This window comes from Oryzias latipes, chromosome 14 (assembly GCF_002234675.1).
Source record: "Oryzias latipes chromosome 14, ASM223467v1".
Lineage (NCBI taxonomy): Eukaryota > Metazoa > Chordata > Actinopteri > Beloniformes > Adrianichthyidae > Oryzias > Oryzias latipes.
In genome coordinates this window covers 19,791,716-19,815,255 of record NC_019872.2, presented here as the reverse complement: position 1 = coordinate 19,815,255, position 23,540 = coordinate 19,791,716, and the positions used below count along the sequence as shown (strand labels likewise).

The following is a 23,540-nucleotide window of genomic DNA, read 5'->3' as shown; positions in this document are numbered from 1 at the left end:
ACAAACATTTGTGGAAACACATTTTGATAAGAGGCCAGACTGTTTGCTTGAAACCCGACACCATACCATCTGTGTTATACCAAATTGATCACTCACATGAATCAGTATAAATCTATTGTTTTTCTTTGTTGTTGTAGTTGTTGCTTTTTTAGGGTAAATCTATTGTTCACTTTTGGACTTCTTTTGAATATTTATTTTATTATTATTATTATTATTATTAATAGACTTATTATTATTATTATTATTGACTTATTATTTATTTATTGTTTGTATTGACTTACTATTGATTTGTTATTATTATTATTATTATTATTATTATTATTATTGACTCATTGTTGGGTTTTTCTAAATAATTTAAATTACATGTCAAAGAGGTCTAAAACTTCTAAATGTTTAGAAATTATTTTTAAAAACTCTTTGAAATTATTTTTTTCTTCGTAAGAAGTCCTGCAACAATGCATTTTCATTAAAGTTTGAGCTTTTAAGGCTGCCTGTTTCTCTTCTTTAACAACAACAAATGATGTATCTATATATATATTATATATATAAATATAATATATTTACATATATGTATAAATACATATAAATGTAAAAATATATATAGTATATAAAAGCTACCTAGACACCACTAAAAGCAATAGAAATCATTGTCATGTGGGCGTCGTCGACCTCACCAAGATGGCGTCGCGCTCCGCCACCGTCGGCCAGGCTTCCCAAGCGGGCGTGTCTCCTATAGTGATATAACTCATTGGGTACTTTGATGCCAGAGGCAGAAAACCTAAATAATAGAGAACTAGGTTAGGAATTAATTTTTTTTTTTTTGCCCATGTGATGAATGAGCACAGATGCACAAACAGATTGACTACATTGTTTTGTGTTAAAAATATGTATTTGATGATGGTGTTTATAAATCTTGTTTATTAAAAAAAAACAATATAAATGCTGAATAAAACATTTCTGATGATCTAACTGTCTTGTTTTTTTTACTAAGCTCTCCTGCAGTTGATTTTAATGCATAACAAACATGCAATAAAAACAATAGTTGTCACTATGGACTATAATTGAGTTGACGTGTTAAAATGTCATAAAAGTGGCTACTCCCATTTTAACCACACTTTACTGTCAAATGCGTTGCCACATATTTATCTGTGGAGTCTTTGGGTCAAATATGCTTTGACTGGAAGCTTCCCTGATTCTTTTGATGCATTTAATGTAAATCCAAATTATGATTCCTCTCCCACCATGGTTGACAGCTGTTGTGCTGCATCTGTAGGCCAGACAATTCCCTTTCTCGTCTTCTGTCTGCACAACGATTCTAAACGTCTTAAGATAAGGTGTCTACATGTGTGGACATCACATTTTGGGTTATGTTGGGTTTTATTATATTACAATAGTTTGTTCTGCTGGACTTGGGCTCTGTGACTGTGTGTAGAGGGTTAGCTCAAATATTAGCTTGAGTCTTAAGAGGCTAAACGTTAAAAAGATTGCAACCTGATGGATGTCATTTCAGACAAAAGAGGACTTCCTTTGAACCACTTTCAAAAAACTTCTTTGCAAATCAGCCATTAGATTTGCCCCAAACTTTTCCATGAAACTGAGGTATGTCAGTTTTGAGAAAATGCTTTAACATTTTTGCAGCTTTGCTGCAAATATGCAAAGTCTGGGGTTTTGAGTGACACTGACCTCTGCACAGAAATACATCTAAAGAACATCATCATCTGTATCCTGAAGATCAAAAAAGATCTAAAATGGAGCAGAAATACAAATCGAACCAAACTAAAAGAAGACCAAACAGAAACAAGCAGACTTTGGGTCAAATGTCACAGCAGAGGAGGCCCAGAAATGGAGAAATGATCTATGTTAATAATATCCATATCTGTCTGTCAGGTTTAATTGGGTTTGTCTTTCACAAATGTCTGAATGAGTATTGGGTGCTGAGCAGACAGTGGCCTGGATCTTCAGGCTAGTTTAATAGGATAGGTAGGCATTAGCAGTAAGTCGCTCCCAGCATCCAGGTTGGCCAAATCCAGTGTGCCAAATCCACTGAGTGGCACACTGGAAGGTGCACAGTGGTCTGTGGGGACAACTGCACTTTTTTTAGGATTTTTTGTGGAGAAAATTCAGGTGAACTTTGCATTACCTGCTTCTGTTTTCATGAGGGGGGCACACGAATTTACAGTAAACCTGGAAAACTTTAATGTCCAAAGATTTTCTGAAAACCTTTTAAAGGAAATTTTGTTTTAGTTATAATTTTGTATTATTTTGCTTTTTTTATTTGTGCACTTTTCTGACATAGCTGGTTCAATTTTCAAAGTTGTTGTGTTTCACTTCCTTCATCGTCATCTCTAAGCCTTTGGAGCCCTGCCTCTCACCTCTCTTCCTCTCCTGCAGACAGAGAACAGCATCGTCCCTTGTCACCTCGTCGCTCTCCTTCCCCTATTCCCCTGGTAAGGTTCGGACTCCCTCACTGCAATCATGGTCGTGATGAAGATGAAGTTCCCCTTTCAAAAAAGGGTGAAGCTGGCCCAGGGACTGTGGCTCCTCTCCTGGTGTGCCACAGTTGCCGGGGCCACAACCTTCACCCTGGGGTGCCTCCTCAAGACAGAACTCCTCAGGAGGGCAGAGGTACTGGAAGATATACATATTATTTTCTTTGAAGTCTTTCTGAAATTGCTTTTTTATCCTTTGACAGCTGTAAACTCTGTGAAAATATTGTTTTGAAAGGTAATCATGCTGAGGTGAAAAAGTGAGTGGGCTGAAAAAAATGTGTTAAAACAATTTCAGTTAGTCTGCAGAGGAAACATTGATCAAAGCCATTTTCAATGTTGCAGACAAAATGCATTCTAAATCCAGTCCCTCTTGGTACTGTCAAGACACAAAATCATATATTAACTGTTCTATTTTGTCAATTGTGTCTTAAATTTCAAGTACTGAGAAAAACAGTTTGGTTGTTGTTGATAAATGTGATCAACAAAAATATGTTTCACTGACCAGAGAGAACATTGATAAACCTGTGACCCACTTTGGATTCTCACTAATCACTTCATAAAGTCTCTGTCAGCCTTAATCAAACTAATCCCCATCACTTAAAGCTGTCATCTTTGTCCAAACAACAGACTTAAGCAGCTGTAATTTTATATTACATGAAAAAAAATGTTGTTCCCACATAAAAGAGAGAAGAAAAAAGATGCACCATCGTGGAGATAGGAAGCACTGGATCCCAGTAATTAGCAGTCTGTGTTACAGATTCAGCTCTTAAATCTGTACCAAGAAGATGACTCATTACTCTGGTGATAGCAATTATCCTCTGGATTCTGATAAATGTTTCCAATTTTGTGTGGAGATTCCAGAAGTTAAAAAATTAACCATGACTAAAGCATTCATAAAACCAGCTGGAATAGTATTTTTTTCTGTTTGTTATTACCATCAAATTAGAACTTGAATCAAGTTAAAAAAAAATTTTTTTGATTTGATCGTATTTTATATCTTACTGTACATTTGTTACTTCACAAGCTTTAAAAAAAAGAAAAAAAAAGGAAATATTTTCAGGAATCCCCAATGTTAATGGATAGATATCAGGTTTCAGGTATTAGAAGTGCGAAGATTATTACCTTACAAAACTTTCTTTTCTTCATTCATTTATTTGGACTGGACAGTTTTTTTCTTCTTCTGTGTATTTGAACACGTTCTGCATATGAAGTATGTCACCATAATTCTGCACTATTTGTTTTTTACAGTTAAAAAACAGAAGATTTTCCACTACAAGCTTAAGGTTAAAGAATACTTAAACAAATGTTGATTTTGTATACATTTTTTAGCAAAAATATCAAAGTTTATATTTTTTTAGGACTTTTAATTGAGGATAGTGGAAAATAACATTCAATGACAAATGTTTGAAAGGATTTTTTTTTATGAATACACTAACCTTTTTTAAAATGATTTAGTGTTACTTTGTGCACAAACTTTAAAAAAAAACAACCTGAAAATTGTTGCAATGCAACCCTTGTGCTATCCCAGGCACGTTAACATTGGGAGTTGGGTCATCTAGACCCCACTAGACAGTGCGCTGAACCTTTTTTCTTCAATGATTTGTGAACCTCACTGGTGTCCATGGATTACAAGAAATCTTTCCACCTTTATCCACCTTTGTCATGGTAGGGAGAACACGTCAATGCAAGGGTGGGGTCATCTAAGATAGCACAAGGGTTAAGAAAAGCATGGCATAGGCTCTTTAAATACCTTCTACATGTCTGAGGATTTGTTTTTCTTTTCTTTTAAATTAGTCTGTAACAGTCTGTAACATTCTTTTGACTTGCTTAGCTTATCAAAATTGAAATTTCATGAGATCAGGGACAGAGAGTTTCCCCATTAAGAATCCTGCAAAATTGGAACAAGGTTTTCTGGGGGTCAATGGCAGCTGCAAGGTCATCCTCAAAAGAAATCTCTAAAACAATCTTCATTGAATAAATTCCGTCAGTAAATCCTCCTCTTTGTGATTCACTTACAGGTAATGGATAACGCAGATATTCACATTGTTCCCAATACCCTGATGATTGTTGGGCTGGCTTCCTTGGGCATAAACTACTTTGCGTCAAAGATCTGTCAGGATGCCCTGGATGCCGGGCGCTTTCCTCGCTGGAAAAATTTCTTGAAGCCTTACTTTGCGGTTTCATGCTTCTTCACCGTTCTCATGCTGCTCTCTGTCATCATGAGCTACGCAATGAAAGGCAGTCTGGAATCTTCTCTCAAGGCCGGCCTCAGAAACGGCATTCGCTTCTACAAAGACACAGACACCCCAGGCCGCTGCTTCCAGAAGCAGAACATCGATCGTCTGCAGATGGAATTCGAGTGCTGTGGAAACAACGACTTCAGGGACTGGTTTGAGGTTCAGTGGATCAGCAACCGCTACCTTGATTTCAGCTCCAAGGAAGTAAAAGAGTAAGTAACAGCAAACGCCAAAATAGAGTGAAATTAAAAATCAAATCAATCTCTACCTTGTTACTTCAGCCGTGTCAAGAGCAATGTGGATGGCCGTTACCTGGTGGATGGAGTTCCATTCAGCTGCTGTAACCCCAGATCTCCACGGCCATGCATCCAGTATCAACTCACCAACAACTCTGCTCACTACAACTATGACTACCTAACCGAGGAGCTCAACATCTACCTTCGAGGCTGCAGAGAGGCCCTGGTCCATTACTACATGGGCCTTATGAACACCATTGGGGCCGGAGTTTTGTCGATCTTTATCTTGCAGGTACACTCTACAACACTGACATTTGTTTTCATAAGGATTTCCATCCGCAACCGTCAGAAGACAACAAGTTTACAAAAGATACCGGGCATTTGACATGCATTCAAGAATGCGCGTTTAGCCCATGGTTTTCACATTGGACAAGGAGGGAGGGGCTTCTTCCGGCCGGCGACAAACTGCAATTATTAATTTCTCCTTCATTATCAATTTTTTAAATGGTTGGCAGATTGGAAGCCCAAAATGCGCGTTTACACAGACTTTTTTTGGAAGTGGTTGGTGGAATGCACATTCCAGAAGGCAATGTCAACATAGTGTTAGGATTTTTCATTAGGGTAACTTTAAACCCAGAAACTTATGATTGACAAGCAACTATGTGATTATAATGGGGCATAGTCTCAACTTTGTCTAAACAAATTCCCGTGAAAGGAGAAATGCTCACTTGTCTTTTTTAAGTCCAAGGCCAGTGTCATGTCTTTGATCACATGTTCATGTCAAGTCTTAGGTCTTTTGAAGCAGCTTCAAGTCCAGTCTTAAGGTGATGTTCACAAGATCATATCAAGTCTCAGATCTAGCCAATTGGAATTCAAGTATAGGTCATAGATTCAAGTTAAGTATGAAATCTTGGCTCATCAATCAAAGTCACCACTTTGGTAGAAAGAACAAGCTGCTGTGACAAATTGTCACTTTGGAAATATAAAGTAATAATTATGGGGGGGGGGGGGGGGGATCAACTTAATTGGTAAAAAATGTGTCACCTGGACGTAGTTTATTTTTATAAAAGAAAATATTTCATCTCTTTAATTATTAACATTGATAGAATTTACTAAGCAGAATGAGAATCTACAAAGACAAGTGGAAAAAAAACATTAAACAGTTACTATCGCTGTGCTTTTTCAAAATAAACAGAATACTAAGACAATAGGGAATAAACTTAGTCAAAACCAACAGATGTCTTAAAATCTAATAATAAAAAAAAACTCAAAGTACTATCCTAAAGCAAACATCTCAAGTCAAGTTTCAATTCTTTGTGGTTGGGTTTAAAGTCCTTGTCTCTAAAACTATGTTAATTTCACCCTCGGCAACGCGCGTTCAAGCGGCCACCTCCAATAAAAAGTTTATGTAAATGTAAACGCAGGTTTCGGGCTTCCGCTTTCAAAACTCTTGCGTTTATACCTAGCTACGCATGTTTCTATGACCGTTTTTGGGCTCTATGTACAAAATGCATGGCCATTGGTCAAACTTTGTCTAATCAAGGACTTTGATTTGACGTATCCTAATTCACAAGAATGTCAACCATTTTAAAATTGATCATAAAGGAAAAATTAATCATTGTGGTTTGTGGCCGGCCAGAATTCTATGACAACAAGAAGAAAAAGCCTGGAGCGAGATTTACACCACTTTGACTTTTCACACCAAGCCTCTTCCAATGTAGAATGCTGACATGCGCTAGTAAACAGTAGAAAAAGGAAAAAAAGAAGCCCCTCCCTGCTTGTCCAGTGTGAATACCATGGGTCTAAATGTGTAAACGCGTCACGTGCCCGTTGTGTACGTAGATTAAAACTTAAATTGCTTAAATCTAAATTTAAAGTCTGAGTTCTTCTTCCTTGATCATTTGTCATTTATTTATGGTGCCAACAACAGTGTGGTGTAACAGAAATTTATCTCAGGTCGTACTTAAATGGTGTTGAAGCTGTTCTAAGTCTCCCTTATGCCTCTGCAGGGCTCAGTGCTGGTGAGCTTGCGTTTCCTGCAAACTGCCATGGAGGCAGTGGCAGGAAAAGAAAACACAGAGATCGAGACAGAGGGGTACTTGCTGGAGAAGGGGGTGAAAGACACCATCATGGAGTACCTTGACCCTGTGCTAAAATTCTTCCTGCTTAAGAATGGTGGAAAGGTGGAAGAGGGCGATGCTGCAGAAAAACCTCCAGCTGTTCCCTGAAACACACAATATGTACAAACATGTAAATAGTTTTTACAAAGAGACGGCAACTAATTATTAACTTCATTTTGAAGAGAAAACAATTATTACCAATTTGTATGGATTTAAAGAAAAATAAAATCACGTTTTTTATTGTCAAAAAACCATTAAGTGGTAACATAAATTCTCTCTACATTGAAATTTATGACAGGTACTGTATCTTCTCATTTGACGGAACATGCTTGAACAAGTATTTTTATCAAACCCCATCTTTATTTTACTTTTTCATTTGTTTACTGTACATGAGCATTTTCATTCTTTGTTGTACTGGAATTTGTACAGCCACAAAACTACACATAACTGCTTTTTAAAATGACACGCACAGCTAATTTTACTCTCACAACCTGTGTAAAGAAAAAAAAACATTAAAAAATTGCTATTTAAATTTTGAACAAAGACTTACAGCTGACTGTAGAGAGAATTGAGGCAAAAATGCTCTGATGTGCAACAGAACTATGACATAACTGAAGAGATGACTTAATAAAATTTGGAATTACTAAAAGTTTTGTGAAGTGGAGTCTTTTTGAGTGTCTGGCAGGTGCCTCAAAGGGCTCCCTTTCCCTTCTCACTTCACAGGATCAGTGAAAGGAATTGGACTAAGAAGATTGGATGATCAGTGTAATCCAATGAAGACTGTCAAGTATGTCCTCTGTTTTCCACCTTTGTAAAGCTGATAAACACATTACCTACTGGAATCTCCAAACTGCTGCCCTGGCTTTTTACTCACCTCAACGGGTTGCAGTGAGGTGAACCGTGTACTCCTCAAAGACGTCTATCCATCTATCTATCTATCTATCTATCTATCTATCTATCTATCTATCTATCTATCTATCTATCTATCTATCTATCTATCTATCTATCTATCTATCTATCTATCTATCTATCTATCTATCTATCTATCTATCTATCTATCTATCTATCTATCTATCTATCTGTCTATCTGTCTATCTGTCTATCTGTCTGTCTGTCTGTCTAGAATATATTACATGTCAAAAGTCAGATATTGGTGTATAAAATAGGATTTGCGGCAAAATGTTAAACTACATGTGCTGATGTCAAAAGTATTATAATATAAATGTAGCACTGTTACAATTTAATTATTGAATATATTTGTAAATTATATTTTTCAGAAATTAATGGCTCAATAGCCACAAAAGCATTTTTTGTAGATGGTGAAGTGGGACTTTGTGTCTCTCGCTGAGTTTGGCTCGGTAAGTAGTGTTAGTGTTTACAGTAAGATTGCAGAGCCCTAGTATATACATAAATAGCTTATAGTTGTGTACGTTATGCCACACTGAAATGGTCTAGTCTTTTTACCAGCTGTAAACCACTAGAGGGCGCCCTAGTGTGGAAAAGGCAGACAGTCCATCTATGGGGAAAAGGTTACAGTAAAAAAGTCCATCTATCTTCTGAATCTGCTGTATTCCAGTTCGGGGTCAAAGATGCAGGTCTAAGGGTGGAAAAAAAAGGAGATAATTTAAAAAGTGGCTCATTACTTTAGGGATATAATTTGCTATTTTACAGTTTTTTCTCAGTCGCTTTACAGTTTTTCTCAGTCGCTTTAGTACAATTCTCAGATCAGAATTGAAGTTTGCAAATACGTGTGTGCATTTCTCCAAACAATTTGTACAAACAGCAAAACACTATGGATTTCTTGCAAAAGCCTGTAACTTGCTCAAAATCTTTAGTTCATCTCTCAAAACTAAGTCTTTATGTCATTGAACATGTCAGTGCCATCAGAATGTCAAGTCCTTGTGTCATTGTCTACGAACAAGACAGTCAAATTACTTAGTCATGTTGTTAATATAACTATGTGCTTTTGAGGGAAGTTCTGATGTAAACTATGACTAAAGTTTTGATGACAATTATTGTAAAATGTAAGTTACACATTTTTTGTTTGATTGCAAGAGACTGGACAAGATTCACATTTACAGTTTTACTGTTCATTTTGTAATTTGTTGGCAGACCATGTCATACCAACATAGAAAAAACCCACTGCAAACAGTAACACAAAGGGAAACAGGACAATATTCTGTACAACAGTGCAGGCAGTGCAGTAGGAATTGTTGTGATCTTCCTACACCTCTTGTCGTTCCTGTATGTTAGGCCACACATTCTCATCCACATTACAGCGAATATCCTCTCTTGCAATGCAGCGTGGAAAGAATCTTTTAGAGTGTCTTATCCAGCCTCTGCAGACGTCTGCCGTGATGTCATCACACGCTGCATCCATGGCAGCCAGGAGGGTCATTTGTGTATGTGGCTGGCGATCATAAACTTTCCATTTCCATGCTGAGAAAAATTCTTCAATAGGGTTACAGTAAGGAAAGGAGAGTAGCGTGAAATGAACTCCATCCGCATCTCATCAGGAACACATACATGTCTTCGGCCTCTTCCTCGGTTTTGCCCCCTAACTCCTCCACCACGCAACCTCACTACTCTTCCTCTTCTTTTTCTCTCTGGCTGTTGACCCCGCCCAATTCCTTGTCCTTTCATTGTCAGACATAGAACATTGTGTTGTGCTTCTTCCATATACAGTATATACTTGCCTATTCACTGTCAATGAGATGCACCTTTGTTAGAGGAAGTCAAGTCACCTGAGAGCAATTTACCAATTCAGGACAGATTTAGACAAAAACATATAATGGAGATGTATAGAAATATGTTTGTCACATTATGACAACTTGGTAAACCATTCTACAGTTAATGACTTATACGATGAACTAGTGACTAGATGTTTTGAGGAGTAAGACTATTGCACAGTGAACTACATAATACATTTTGATCAACATGACATAAACAGTTGATAATGTAGCAAAGAGCAGAGAATTGTACATAATTATTTGCATGGATGTACCAAAGCAATTGCAACTTGTTCAAAGAAGTGAGAAACTGCTTATATGATGTGCACAAGTGACATCATGATGTGAAGATTGAACAAATAGTTTTGGGAATTTCATTCTGATCTGAGAATTGTACTAAAGCGACTGAGAAAACCTGTAAAGCGACTGAGAAAAACTTTATTGTAAAATGGAAGTTACACTTTTTTTGTTTGATTGCAAGAGACTGGACAAGATTTACACTTTTATTCATATTGTAATTTGTTGACAGACCATGTCATACCAACATAGAAATAACCCACTGCAAACAGTAACACAAAGGGAAAAAAAAGATAGGACAATATTCTGTCCAACAGTACAGGCAGTGCAGTAGGAATTGGTGTGGTCTTCCTACACCTCTTGTCGTTCCTGTATGTTAGGCCACAAATTCTCATCCACATCACAGCGAATGTCCCCTCTTGCAATGCAGCGAAATATGTTTGTCACATTATGACAACTTGGTCAACCATTTTGCAGTTAATGACTTATACGATGAACTAATGACTAGGTGTTTTGAGGAGTAAGACTATTGCACAGTGAACTATATAATTCATTTTGATCAACATGACATAAACAATTGATAATGTAGCAAAGAGCAGAGGATTGTACATAATCATTTGCATGGATGTACCAAAGCAATTGCAACTTATTCAAAGAAGTGAGAAACTGCTTATATGATGTGCACAAGTGACATCATGATGTGAAGATTGGACAAATAGTTTTGGGAATTTCCTTATGATCTGAAAATTGTACTAAAGCGACTGAGAAAAACTGTAACAAGTGGTACTGTTAATATGAAATATTTTATTTAAAATATTCATTGGCCTTTTCATTTTGAATAGACATATATGAAAGGAAAAAAAACATTGGCAGAGTAATCTGAGGTTGTGTTCGAAAAATCACTTCACATCTGATTTAAGAAAAATGAATTACCGGTAATTTATTTAAGGAATTAGACGCAACTCTGCAATCCTGTAAGAGAAAAAAACAAAGCAATACAAATGAACATATGCTATTAACACTATTGACACTATATGTGGAAAAATTGGTAGAAACGCGCTATACAAGTATATGACATTTAAGCCATATAATATTTACATATCTATGAAAGAAAACAGCCTGATATTTCCTAATCTCTAAGATGATAGGCAGAGAGCAGCAGGTTTGATCACGTGACAAACAGAGGACGCATGCTCAGTAATATTTCATATTTCATGTGTGTAGTTTCCCGCCCTGTCGCTGTGAAACATGTTCTCATGTCGAAACCTTGTCACTGGTTGAAGAACCTCTTTTTATTGGCTGTTGGGTCTTTTGGGGGCGGGACATATAAAAAAAACTAACCAATCAATCTGCGGTTGCGTTTTGACACTGGCAGTTACCCGGAAAGCTAGGTTAAGTTAGCTAGTGGTGTCTAGCCAGGTGAATTGAAGTGAACTGCTGATGAACCGATGAATTTAGCAGTCTTTCCAAAGTTAGCCAGACCTTTTTGCTTCATATTCAACGAGCGGAAGACGAGCTACAGTGAAATAAAAGTAGGTCATTGTTTCCCTTTCATGTATAATTTCTTAAGATTTGTATTTAAGCAGTCTCTAAAACGAGCGAGGCTTCAATTAACACGACTTTTATAAAATATTATGGACTTATAGGTTCCGCTTAACAGTCGAAGACATCAGCGTCGTGTTTCTCGTCATATTCGTTGAGTTTTTCTTAAGCAAATCGTTTGCTCACACAACACAGTAGAAAAAAAATGTCACGGCGGGTCGCTCCTATTTACCGACCATTGTTTGGTCACGGTGTCTGCAGTTTAACACAAGCCTAATAAAGTCGGTAAACTAGTAGACGGTGTCAGTTTTCAGTTTGTGTTTCATTATGTCAATGTTATATACGGATTGAATGACGGATGTTTGGGTTTTGGGGACTATTGGTCAACAGTCGCCAGAAGTGTTGAAATTCTTTAGGAGTCTGCTCTGTTGGAAACCACACGGTGGCGCTAACCTTCATCGACTATTGGCAACAATCTCCTTTCTGTAAACACGACTGGAAAAAAAACAAAAGGAAAGTGAAGATCTTTTAGTTTCTGAGCACGCGCGTTTTTAGGCAATGCAGGCTGTGACCTACACAAATCTTTGCAGAGCTTATCTATAACATTCAAAAAGTCAAATTTTAACAAAGATAAAAACTAATTATTTGGTCATTTTCTTATGTTGAACAGTTCAGGATTTATTCCTGCAACAATTAAACTCAGTAAGTCCCACACCGATCATCTCTTGATCTATTCTAAAAGAGTTCCCAGTGGTCTTTTAATTATGATCATGCTGTTTATAAGCTGTTACGTTTTCTATGACAGTTTCTGCAGGGCGGCAGAAGTTTATCAGAAATTTCCCTTTGAGTTGTGGGCGGGACTGTTGGCTCGGAGTAAGCCACTCCTCATTTCCCATCATCTCTTTGTTTACACTCTCTTCTGCTAGCCCCAACTCAACCGAGCAATGAAAATGGGGAGCAATATTAGAACTATCCAGCCATACAGTTCTGAGCCAAATGTCAGCTCAGACGAGGAAAGTGAGGTCGTACGTCGTCTACACATGGATGTATCAGAATGGAGCTGAGCGGGAGCTTGTGGCCTGCCAACTGTTGGACCTACATAACAAATCCAGTCTTCTTTAAACTGCATATTTTTCATCTGCTCAAATTCAGAACAATTTAAATGAAGAAATACTCAGAAATTCACTTTTAATCTTAATTTTCTTAATATGTCCTCCATCATAAAAACGCTGAAAACACACTTTTCATTGGAGTGGGTCTTTAAACGGGCACGTGCAGAGAGTCAAGTTTTTTTGTGTTGACCTTAATCACAGTTTTTCCTTTATGTCACACGTCTGGACTCACTTGTATGCTTGTTTTTTTGGGTTTCAGATAAGACATGGAGGGAGATAGTGGCAGTTTTCTTCCAGATCTGTCAGAGGATCTTTCACAAAGAGGAAGTGTTGCTTCCTCTGCAACTCTTTCCCGTGGTACGGTTCTACAAACTCCTCATGGACACTCTTACTACTTTCTCCACACATTTTGATGCAGTAATCAAATTGAATCGGTTTCTGTGTAAAAATGCCTCTTTTTCTAATATCCCCCCCCCCCCCCCAGTTCAGGAACTGCTTGTGTACTTGTGTGGCGACAACGCAGTGCACTTGTCTTTGGAGTCTCTCAGCAGTGTGACAGTGCAGGAATTGGGCCGCAGTGTTCGTGAGGCTCTCCAAATTCCTGAGTCTTTACATGATGCGTTTGCCTTTTGGCTTTGCTCCCCATTGCTTGGTACGTTTTTTTTTTGCTCTTAACCTAATGTACACTTAAAATAATAATGCTCATTGAAGACCATTCACCTTTCTTCAGAACTGCAGTTAAAAGCGAGGCATCAGCCTTATAAACTGTGTCGGCAGTGGCAGGACTTGCTGTATCGCTTCACTGAGGCATCGGAGGACGACATTGCACAAGGTAGGACCTGGACACAGTTTGATTCTGTCTCCAGCCAAAGAGGTTTCCGTTGTTAATGTTTCTCTGTGGTCCAGTTTATTTTCCTAAAAAGAAACTGCCATGTTTTCTTATGAAACCGGGACCATCAAAGCCTGTAAACATTATGATGTGATGTTCTATAAAGATAAATAGTTCTATACAGATTTTGACATTATTTATTAAACTCCAACGTTTTTTGCTTCGCAGTCTGCTCATCTGTACATGCCAAACAAAGCTGGTTTCTTCTGCTGCAGATGTTTTATGTGTTTTAGTGGTCCCTCATTTATCACGGAAGTTACGTTCCAAACATAACCTGCCATAGGTGAAATCTGCAAAGGAGGATTATAGATGCTTTAAAGGCTGTAAAACTACTCACTTCATGCACTTTTCTCAGACTGACATGAACATTTTCACACTTTTCTCTCGTTTAAACTTTTAAAGTTCAAACCTTCATAGAAAAATGAGTCCACTTTTACAGAATTAAAAACAAAGATCTGCTCAAGAGGAATGATTCATGTGAATCTGCCGAACAGGAGACACGGCATAGAGGACATTGACAACGTCAACAGGCAATCAGGACAGTGTTAAAAAAAAAATGTAAAAATGAACTGAAAATAATGTTCAAAAACAGCGAGATCACAAAAGGTAAACCGTGATATAACAAAGAAACACTGTTTTTACTTTCTGCTGAGTCGTAAACCTTTGCTGTTGTCATCTTTGCTCAAACAAACTGAAGGACATGCACACATGAGCATGTCGAGCAAAGGATTTGTGAGGGAAATGGACACACAAAGCATTCTGGTATGTGTAAGCATCCCAGTGCCAACATACGACCCTCAGAGATGGAGGTCACCTCTTCCCCAGAGACACTGACTATCCAGTCCAGTCTTCAGACTCCAGCAATGCAACTGTTTGTCTTTTTAAAGTCCATTTTTTTTAATGAAGTCAGTTTAGTTTGGTTATATGTTCTCATAAAAAAAGCTCTTAGATTTATTAGATGTAATGACGAAAACAGCTTAAATGTTGCATAATATTATAATTTAGATAAAACAAGAAACAACCCTCAAAAGGTTTTTATAAAGTACAGTCCCTCTGAATAATAGGATGTGATGAAGAACAAACCCCTTCATCTTCAGAGAACTTTATGAATATAGATGTTAAAGTTCTGTGATCTAAAAGTTTTTCCACAAAAATGTAAATGAGGGATCACATCTTCTGTTATTATGGCTCCAGCTTAAATTCACGAACAGTCTTTTGGGCTTTTCTCTTGATGGCGTTTTTAGATTTTCCTCGCTTCTAAATAGTTAGATGGTACAATTATTTCAAATTGATGAGCAGGAGGTCGCTTTTCCAGGAAATAATCACAAATAAATCATAGCAAAAAGCAGAATCCTCTCCCAATGAAAAGATCCTTTCTGTATAAGTGGACATTTAAGTAAAACGCCGGCTTTAAAGTGGGCTATTGTGTTTTATCAGGGTTATATCGGGGGGAGGGGAACAGCCCACACATGGTAGTTTGACAGGAGTGTCAGTGGGAATGTGTCAAATGTTCTGTGACAACTTCCTTCTTATAAAGCTGGAAATATTTCCTTAACGTTGTGTTTCTTTTTATGGAGGAACTTCTACCCCCATGTTGGACTGTGGGCTCGAGTGGGGGGTGGGGTGGGGGTTTTCTCACTGATTCTCATCCAGCTGAAGTGTCTAAAAACCTCTGATGCACTGTTGTCTCCTGCTTCTTCCTCAGACGAACCGTATCTTCAGTACAGACGGAACGTGTTTTATCCCAAATCTAAAGAGCTGCAGGTAAAGCACAACGATTTATGCCAGTTCAGCTCTTTTATTTATTTATTTTTTTCCGGCATGTTTTTTTTGGGTTTCTATTGTGCTAAATTGTTTTGCTTTTAAAAACAACTTTTGGTTGACCGTTCCAGACTTCCTCTATCTTCAGATCAGTATCGGAGCCTTTGAAGGGATCTGGGGTGGGGTCCAAAAGAGGAAGTTTGGTCATTTCTAATTTTCAAAACATCTAATTAGTTTAAAATTCTACATCTTTTATGCTTAAACTTTTTTTTAGAAACAAGTCCAACATCAGAGCAAATTTGAAACCCTTGACATTGGAACACAGTACTTCCTCCCAAACCCCCCTTTTCCCTAGAAACCTCAGATAAAACCTGAAAGATAATCACTTCATGGAATTCTGGCTTCATGCTTCAAATGTTTTTACCTCTAAATCCCAACTTTACCCTTAGAAAAGAAGTCTTATTGTTATCTCGCTGGTAAAAATTACATTTAGAGCTCAGAGATAAGAGAGAATTCATACTTCCTAATGCCTTTATTTTCTTTATTTTATTCTTTATTTATTTTTTCTTAATTTTCTTTACTTTATTCTCTGATGAAACTGGTAGTTTTAATGTTATTGTGGCATTTTTTCACACGATGGAGGACTAAGATGAAGAAAATTCAGATTAAAATATCATTTCAGAGTATATTTTTATTCAATTTTTTTGTGAATCGGGAGCATACAAAATAATGTAACTAGAAAAAGATCGTATTTGTGATGTAGAAATCACAAATTGACTCCATTCTGATGCATCCACTTGCAGACCAATAGATCCATGTACGTCTTTGTTTTTCTCGTCTGAACTGGATTCTGGCTCAAAACTACGCTCACCATTTTTGTTGTACTGTTAATGTTAGGCTTGGGCTGTGAGAGGCTGTAAGCTAGTGGGAAGAACTGTAAACACAGAGATGATGGGAAATGGGGGCAGGCTTACTCTGCCTACAACTCAGAGGTGAATTTCTAAAGAACTACTGCCACTCTGCAGAAACAAAGTCCCAAGAAAAGACACAGGTTTTTGCACTTTGGCTAAAAACGGCATAATCATAATTAAAAGACCACTGAGAACGCTTTCAAAAAAGGTCAAAAGATGATCGGAGTGGGACTTTAAAATTCTGACTTGAGTCTCAAAATGCAGGAACAAAAAAATAAGTCAAATTTTGCTTTTACCCATTCAAATCTTTTTTATTTTTAGTGCCTTCTATAATTTCCTGGTTGATCCAGGTTAGTGTGTCACATATTTCGCTGTTGTCTGACTCCTTGGTAGATTGAAGATGAGGGGGTGTTGAGACTTCTGTACGAAGAGGCCAAGAATAACATCCTCACCGGACGATACCCCTGTGACCCCGAGCACTGGACGGGTCTGGGAGCTTTGGCATTTGCTCAAGAGGAGGGCCTTAACATCAACAGCAATCAGTTTACCACCACCGTGAGGTACGCAAGCCGATGGCTTAGTCCAGTGGTCCCCAACCTTTTTCAGGCCGCCGGCCGGTTTAATGTCAGACAGTATATTCACAGACCTGTCCGATGTTGGGGTGTAATATTTTTAAGCTTCTGGTTTCTGAAAAACCTATTATTCGCATTAAAATGATACTACAAGAAATTTAGGTTAAAAAAACCTGAAAACATTTGTGGTTTGTTTGTTTTATTTTCTTGGTTTTTTTTATGGATGACAAGAATGAAATGAAGGAAACTTGTTGATTTGCAGAAGTTGTTTCTGATTTGTATAATTTCAATAAAAGAGACATTAACATTGTAACATTAAGAGATCTCCCATCATCTCTCAGAGCAAAAAGATTTCTCATTTTTTGTTTTGGCACAAATCCTGATTTATTCTGTATTTCTTTTTAACACAGAGAGGAACATCTGTGCAGATGTTTCTCACCAGCCGTCTGCCTATTTCACACTTAATCTCCCTTTTACACGTTTCCTCAGATCAGAAACCTCTTCAGCAGGTCGGCAACTTTATTTCATTGAATCTTCATTCTCTGTCAAATGTTTGCGGCTGGATTAAACTTAGACTTTGTGATGAAGATGAAGATGTCAAAGTGGACTCTAACTTTAGTTGTGACCGACTTTTAAGGTGTGACGGATAGATGAAGCAAAATAAAACAGCACAACCGTTGTAAAACTGGTATCTTCTAAATGTGATGATAAACATGAATCCACCGTGTCTTCATCTTTATTATCTGCGTGTGTGAAATATCTGAGAGATGAGAGGCTTCTGATACGTCTCAATAAATCCAGATGTCGAGGAAGACTCCTGGTTTTGAAGTCGAAGAACCTTATTTAGTTTCCTCACCAAAGAAACTTACCAAACACGTTTTTTTTTTCTTTTTTTTTTCATTAGCTTTTTGGCTTTGGGCCACAAAGTTGGCAATCCAAAAGAAAACTTTCTTTAGTGTCAGGAAAAAAAGAAACTGAATTGAAGTTAGTGTGTGCATTTCTTTTCTGTCTGCGGCCCTGTACCAAGTGGCCTACGGGCCGGTACCGACCCGCGGTCCAGAGGTTGGGGACCACTGGTTTAGGTCACGTGAAAGAAAGAGACAATTTTGGAGCTGCTTTTACCATTATGACGAAAGAAGAAAATCCATTTTATTTTGTGCTACAGCTCTGTGTGGAGGTTCAGCTGATGTTGAGTCAGTTCAGGAGTCTTGCTTTGAAGCTGGATCATGGATTTCTGTGAAGATGACTTTGTTTATAAAGCTGCATGAATGCAGCGGCTCAATTCAAATTATACAGGAAATAGATAGCCTCAACAGTCACTTCAGAAAATGTTGTTTTGCTGATGTTCTGCTTTTGGGATTTCTTTTATAATCAGGGAGAAGAAGCTGACTTCCTTCCTGCCGGAGCATGTTGTGTTAGGCAGCGGCGGTCTGCTCTCCACGCTGCGAGGGAAGTCGCGCCGCCATGCCGAGCTAGAGGGCAACCTCGCCGAAGAGTACAGGAAAATCTGCGTAACTGTAGGGGGCTCTCCAGGTCCCGCCCACCTCCTTCACCAGTACCTCAGCATGTGTCACTCTCTGCCTTATTACGGGTGAGAGCTGCATTAAGAAGCACAATAGGTGTCAGTAGAGGTTAAAGATGGTAACAACGCTGCTTTAAATATCATCATGTGGTCATAAAGGTGCGCCTTCTTCTTCGGGGAGATTGACAAGCCGGCGCAGGGAATCCTCCAGCGCGGAAAACGCAAAGCTGTCAGCGTTGGAATCTGCTTGGATGGAGTTTATGTGATTGACATGAAGGAGAAGGTGAGCTTCAGATCAAAGGAGGATTTCCATCTTCTGAGCACTGATGGGATGAATAGCTGTGGTTGTCACATTTCCCCTTGCAGCATGTGCTTCTCGGCCTGCGCTTCAGCGAGCTCTCCTGGGACCACACCTACCCCGAAGAGGAGGGAGACTCACACATTCTGTGGCTGGAGTTTGACGGAGAAGAAGATGGCACTCCTGTCAACAAGCTGCTGAAGATCTACTCTAAACAAGTGCGTTCGGACGACTTTTGACTTCTACTGATAGATGGATCTAATCTTCTTACATCATTGGCTATTTTTAGACAAGGCTTGTTTGGGAGGCAGATGCTGCAGAGGGATTGCATAATGATAAAAGCTGTAAACCATAATCTCACCAGATTTTACTCTAAAGACTGCATGACAACCATGGATTTGCCCGCTTCTTATTTCTTAGTGGAGCCCATACACTCTATGAACAAAACATGGACAGAGGTTGTGTTTGGAACTAGTTAAAGGCACTTCATCATCTCTATAGTAGCTTTTAGAGGATATGACATTAAAAGACACATCTGTTATTTAGAACACGTTGACTGCAGGGGTTGAAGAGCCTAATTGGAAAGAAATACTCAGAAATACAGTTTTAATCTTTATTTTCTTTATACATCATGAAAAAAATGCTACAAGAACATTTTAAAAACCTCAACCATCACAATTTTCATTGGAGTCTGTCTTTAAGTATAATTTCATTTGATGGTGAGTTAAACAGACTTTATTTTGTAGGATGCCACCCAGTGGTTGTATTGTGAAGTGCGCCAGCTCTCCCTGAAAAATAATGTTTTTAGTGTTTTTAACATGTTCTTGTGGCATTTTTCTGATGATGGAGGACATGTATCTGGAAAATCAAGCTTAAACTTGCATTTCTGAGTATGTTTTTACTCAGATTGTGAATCGGGAGCAAGAGTAAGAAAATACTCTTGGTAGGCCACAAGCTCACTGCTCCTCTCTGAGACAGGGACGGTCCTAGGTGGCTTCACGCTAACAATCCTGCCACTACGCAGAGACTATGTCCTAGAAAACAACACAGATTTTTTGATTTTAGGTTCAAAACGTCATAATCATAATTAAAAGACCACTGGGAATGAAATTAGATCAAAAGATGATTGGAATTTACCTTCTTAGAGACCATGGAAAGGAGTTTTGTTTTTCCCAAACAAATTGAAACTGGTTTACTCTTTTCTCATGAGGACAATGTTTAAACTTTAGCCAGGGGTCTGCAACCTTCAATCTGATTATGTGTCATGATTTTGGTAGAAAATGCACAGAACATTGTATAATTTTGCGAGTATCAGGACTATTGAATACTCAGTTTTATGTCAAATGAGCTTTCAGAACCTCACACCTGAAGCACAAACCTGAGCAGCTGAAGCTTGAGACGAAGTGCAGCTTGATGCATGTTTTCTATTGTTTTTCAATAATCAGGCTGAGCTAATGAGTGGCTTCATTGAGTTCTGCGTGGAGCTGAAGTCTACCTCTGAGACTGGAGCTGTGGCCGAGGCTGACGGCGGGGAAAATCCGTCTCAGTCGAAGCAGCCCGGCGGGCCGGAAGGCAGCGGCAGGAACGGGCGAGGAGGACGCCGCGCGGTGCTGCAGAGACAACCCAGTGTGGTGTGCAGTCGGGTCGGCGCGCTCAACACCATCAGCTACGTGGCCGACGGTGAGTCTGTTCCTCTGTCTGTTGTGTGCATAATTACAAGCAGAAACCAATAACCTCCGGGCTTTTTGTCATTCAGGAAAAGAAATTAAACGGCTGAAGCCGAAAAGAGCCGCGTCATTCTTCACCCGTCAGGGAGCCCCCACCTACTCCGCTGTGCAAGGAGCTGAGAGCCTGGAGCAAGGTTAACATCTGCTTCCTCCACAACACCAATTCTGAACCTTTTACACTGAGATTCTACAGGAAACAAAGACTAACTGAGAAAAAACCATGCGAAGGACCAAGACAGAGCTATCAAAGTGTGAATATATTTATCCTCTGAAGTGGTGTATTCTAGAAGAGTTCAGAACACAATGAGTTATCAAAAACTTAATATTAAAGCTTGAACTGGAGGGGTTTTAGGTAGAGACTGCCATATGAGAGATGGTCTCGCATCTTTGAAGAAATCAACTCCATTGAAGAATTAAAAACAAAACAAAAACAAACCTTCTACTTAACCGGTGATTGTTCGGATAACTGCAAAAACCGCTTCATGTATTGCAAAGCTGTTTTTGCGGCTTCTGACCCTGCAGAAGCCTCCTCAGTCAGCATGACGACGACTTTTAGGGCTCATCTGCAGCTGTCTGTTCACTATTCTGCTTTTTCAAACTGCCAGTGCCTTGCTTTAATCAAAGGGGCGACGCTGATGTCAGTGGTAGGTGTTCACTGGTATGGGGACACATTGGCTGTGCTGTGGAGGATTCTTGTAAGTACTTATTTAATTCCAGTTTGAAGCAGTTAAGGAAGTAGATTCTTTCATAGTTCTGCAGTTGAGCGGCATTCTTGAAGACATTGAAACTGACAGAAAAAGGACATTTTCCTGCATTTAGATGAAGAAATGGCAAAAGCCTTTTCCTTAACTTGTAAGGAAATTCTAAAAAGTCCACAAAAAAAGTTATTTATGATTATTTTGATAAAAATTTGACAATAAAACTACTTTGCCGTTATTTGAAAAGCATGATTGATCTTAATTTTGCATAAAGCCTTTGATAAAACACTAATATTTGTGACTAAAATGCTGAAACTGATAAGCAGATGGAAACTGATGCAATATTTAGCAACTCATCCAGTGAGAGGAACTTCAGAATCATTTTTTTTTATCTTCTAAACACTGAATGAGGGCACTCGAAACAAAAAACAAAGACTATCTTTGTATGAAATCCATGTTTATGTTTAACTATAAAAACGATGTATTTCCATATTTCTGAGAGGCTTCCTTTTAGGTTTTATTTCATCCTAAATCGAGCTGGCAGCAACAGGCGACCTTTCAGTTTAAAAGTACAGATTTTTTGGAAAGCAGATGCTTTTTCTGTGCGTTTGACATGCAATGCAACAACTTTTGATCACGCTGCAGTGTTCTCAGGGATCTGGTCAGACAGTCTTTTTCACTTCACTTATGAAGGCTCCAAAGTGAAATGACCCAGAAGAATCCAGCTATATTAAGCTTTAGATCGTCCTTCACTGTCTGCTTTAATACAGAGAACACTGGACTGCCTTCCATCAAAGTAAGGAGAGCCTCTATTTCTGGTGACCCAAACCTTCCAGTCATCCTGGTGACAAATTCATGCATTAACAGTTTCTGAAAACTTTACTCTGTAATTATTTATTACGTTTTATTTACCAACTTTGGTGATGAAGTCCTTTTTTCTTTTTCTTTGTAGTGATGTAAGTTCTTTTAAGCCCTGAAATCTCTCCTGCCATCTTTCCTTACATTTTTTTTTCTTTTTTGGTCAACCTGTCATTCATTCACAGATTGACTAATTCAGATATGTTGCTTTTTTTTCTTGCAGACCTATGTAGAAGTAAAACGGACTCATTACACTAAGAAATTAAAGAGCAGTTATTGGTCAAAGATGGATTTAAAAAAAATTCCTTTGAGTCTCTGTGTAGACATTTAGCTAAGTCTGTTAAAAACAACGAATTAAGACCTTAGTGAATAGTTGCAGAATGGCAGAACATGTTCAGTTCAACTTTTAGTTTAATTCCACCACATGTATTTGAAGTCCGTTTTCCCAGCTGACAACTGATGCCTTAAACTTTCATAATCTGAGTATTTATGTTGCTTTTCTTTGCCACAATCTGTCTTGACTATACTAGATAAAAGCTTAAAAATGTTAGTTTTTTTGTTTTTTCCCCTTAAACCTCATTTAAAAGCAGTATTTTTTACCTCCTCAACACACATCTCATGCCTCCCTGAGTTTTAAAAGGCGGCACAGCTGCAGTCTGTACCTGCGTGTCACATTGTTGAACAGGCATTCCAACAGTAAATCATGTGTTGTTGCACTACTATATTTATATCTTTATATACCTTTTTCCATCAACAGACTGTTTTGTAATGTGAATTCGCTTTTATGAAAAACAAATATTACTTTCTCCTTCATATATTTGTATTTGTACACAAAATGAAATGCTAATCCTGGTTAGGTGTCCTCTATTCGATCTGTCACTTTGCAGAAGCTGAAGTGCCTTTTTCTTTGTACCAAACTGCTCCGTGGATGATTGTTTTATGTTTGCAAATCAGAAACTGTCAGTTTTGTTTTTGTGGGTTAGAACACTTGTTTTGTTATCTCCATATTATTGTGAAAAAGTAATTATTTTCAAGGAAATATGTTGAAGTATGTAATGCAGTTTTGGTCTCCGTGTTTTTTATTTCTTTCCTTTTTTGTGTAATAAATAAATATCTGTAAAGTGTCTTGGATCTCTAAAAACATGTTTTGTGTTTTTCCCCTGAAGTGATGTGAATGTGTTGGTTATTTTACCCAACATAGTTTTGAATGTGATTTTTGATGTGAAACTCTAAACTCAAACCTTTTTTTCTTCCATTTTTTTCAGTTTAGACCAGATTTCTACTCTGGTTTTACAGTTATGCAAAAACTTTATTTGTCAAATGTGTGTAGGTCTTGTTGATGTAATGTATAACACTCAGTTGCTAAGTACTTATGTCTTGTTTTTGACATAAGAAAGTAAGTAGTTGAAATAAATATTATAATAGTCACGATTGGGGGTCAAAACAAACAAAAAACTTTTTTTCTTCTTATAAATTATTGTCAATAAAGCAGCATTCTTTTTTTTCATTAAAAAAAGAGTGCTCCTTTATTTTTTATTTAAA

The 23,540-nt window shown here is 38.0% G+C and overlaps 2 protein-coding genes across 2 annotated transcripts; both read left to right on the top strand.

The window, feature by feature from the left end:
- Positions 1–1,988: 1,988 nt before the first annotated feature.
- LOC101163349 (peripherin-2-like) lies at positions 1,989–7,731 on the top strand. Its single transcript, XM_004076590.3, has 5 exons — positions 1,989–2,124; positions 2,392–2,625; positions 4,508–4,938; positions 5,008–5,254; positions 6,972–7,731. Exons 2-5 carry the CDS (start codon positions 2,476–2,478, stop codon positions 7,188–7,190), a joined length of 1,047 nt encoding a protein of 348 aa, XP_004076638.1. The 5' UTR covers positions 1,989–2,124; positions 2,392–2,475; the 3' UTR covers positions 7,191–7,731.
- Positions 7,732–11,474: 3,743 nt separating this feature from the next.
- frmd8 (FERM domain containing 8) lies at positions 11,475–23,124 on the top strand. Its single transcript, XM_023962922.1, has 11 exons — positions 11,475–11,640; positions 13,022–13,119; positions 13,247–13,414; positions 13,493–13,594; positions 15,357–15,415; positions 16,717–16,883; positions 18,271–18,486; positions 18,577–18,700; positions 18,784–18,933; positions 20,161–20,395; positions 20,472–23,124. The coding sequence occupies exons 2-11, from the start codon at positions 13,029–13,031 to the stop codon at positions 20,579–20,581; spliced, it is 1,422 nt and encodes a 473-aa protein (XP_023818690.1). The 5' UTR covers positions 11,475–11,640; positions 13,022–13,028; the 3' UTR covers positions 20,582–23,124.
- The last annotated feature ends 416 nt before the right edge of the window (positions 23,125–23,540 follow it).